The sequence below is a fragment of the Tupaia chinensis genome, unplaced genomic scaffold (genome assembly GCF_000334495.1).
Source record: "Tupaia chinensis unplaced genomic scaffold, TupChi_1.0 Scaffold000196_1, whole genome shotgun sequence".
In the NCBI taxonomy this organism is placed as follows: Eukaryota; Metazoa; Chordata; class Mammalia; order Scandentia; family Tupaiidae; genus Tupaia; species Tupaia belangeri.
In genome coordinates, this window is record NW_006159671.1 from 854,104 (window position 1) to 854,919 (window position 816).

At 52.5% G+C, this 816-nt stretch overlaps 1 protein-coding gene across 1 annotated transcript in view; it reads left to right on the plus strand.

Annotated features, from left to right (window-relative positions):
* The window catches only part of SLC6A5 (solute carrier family 6 member 5), a 68,309-nt gene that overhangs the window by 6,080 nt on the left and 61,413 nt on the right, over positions 1-816 (plus strand). The window contains exons 3-4 of the mRNA XM_027771204.1: positions 73-133; positions 675-816. The exon at positions 675-816 is cut by the window's right edge and continues 392 nt beyond it. Coding sequence (XP_027627005.1) covers positions 73-133; positions 675-816 — 203 coding nt within the window. The remainder of the gene's footprint in view (positions 1-72; positions 134-674) is intronic.

The window sequence follows — 816 nt, forward strand, 5'->3', positions numbered from 1 at the left end:
TGCTGTGGGGGGGGGGGGGATTTGCTGGTGGGGTTTTGATCGTGGTCCTTACCTTTGCCCTGATACCTGGAGGGCAGGGTGGATTGTGGGGCCCCAGGATTCGTACAGCCGGTGTGGTCTCAAGCTCTCGAAGGTACCACGACATCAGCTCTGTGGCCTCAGCTTGTCTATAGCTTAAAAAGAAAGAAAGAAAGAAAGGGAAAAAAGGAGGGGGGGAAGCAATGTGCTTTGTTGAATGACAAAGGAAACGGGGCGGAAAATTAAAAGAATCTTTCTACAGTGGTGATGGGGATGCCCGCACCCCCCAGCCGTGATGTGAAATCCAAAGAGGCAGGTTCTCCTGGCTGTGGCCGCAGGGCTGTTTCCACCCTCCCCTTCTCCCCCCACCAAAAACACTTCTGCCTCCTTTCTTAGCTCATCCTCCACCAGAGAGGGAATATTAGCTTCATAGTATCATCTGGTTATTGACGTGACCGCGTACGAGAAGCAATGATTGCCGTTTTTCTTGGGGGAGGAAAAACAGATCCAGTTCCCAATTTGTTTCCCTGGATACTGTATCTGGCTCTGAGTCGTGAACGCCTTCATTTGTAGATCCAGGTTTTTTGTGCTTTTTAGCCTGCTGCGATCTTATTATTATTATTTTTTTTTGCACGAACTCAACGCTGTGTTTGCAGGATTGCAGTGTTCTTAAGGAAATGAATAAACAACCAGCCAACAGCCTGGAAGCGGCGGCGGCGCCTGGCCACCCCGGAGTTCAGTGCGCGCCCAGGACCGGCCCTGAGCAGGAGCTTCCGGCTGCCGCCGCACACGCGCCCG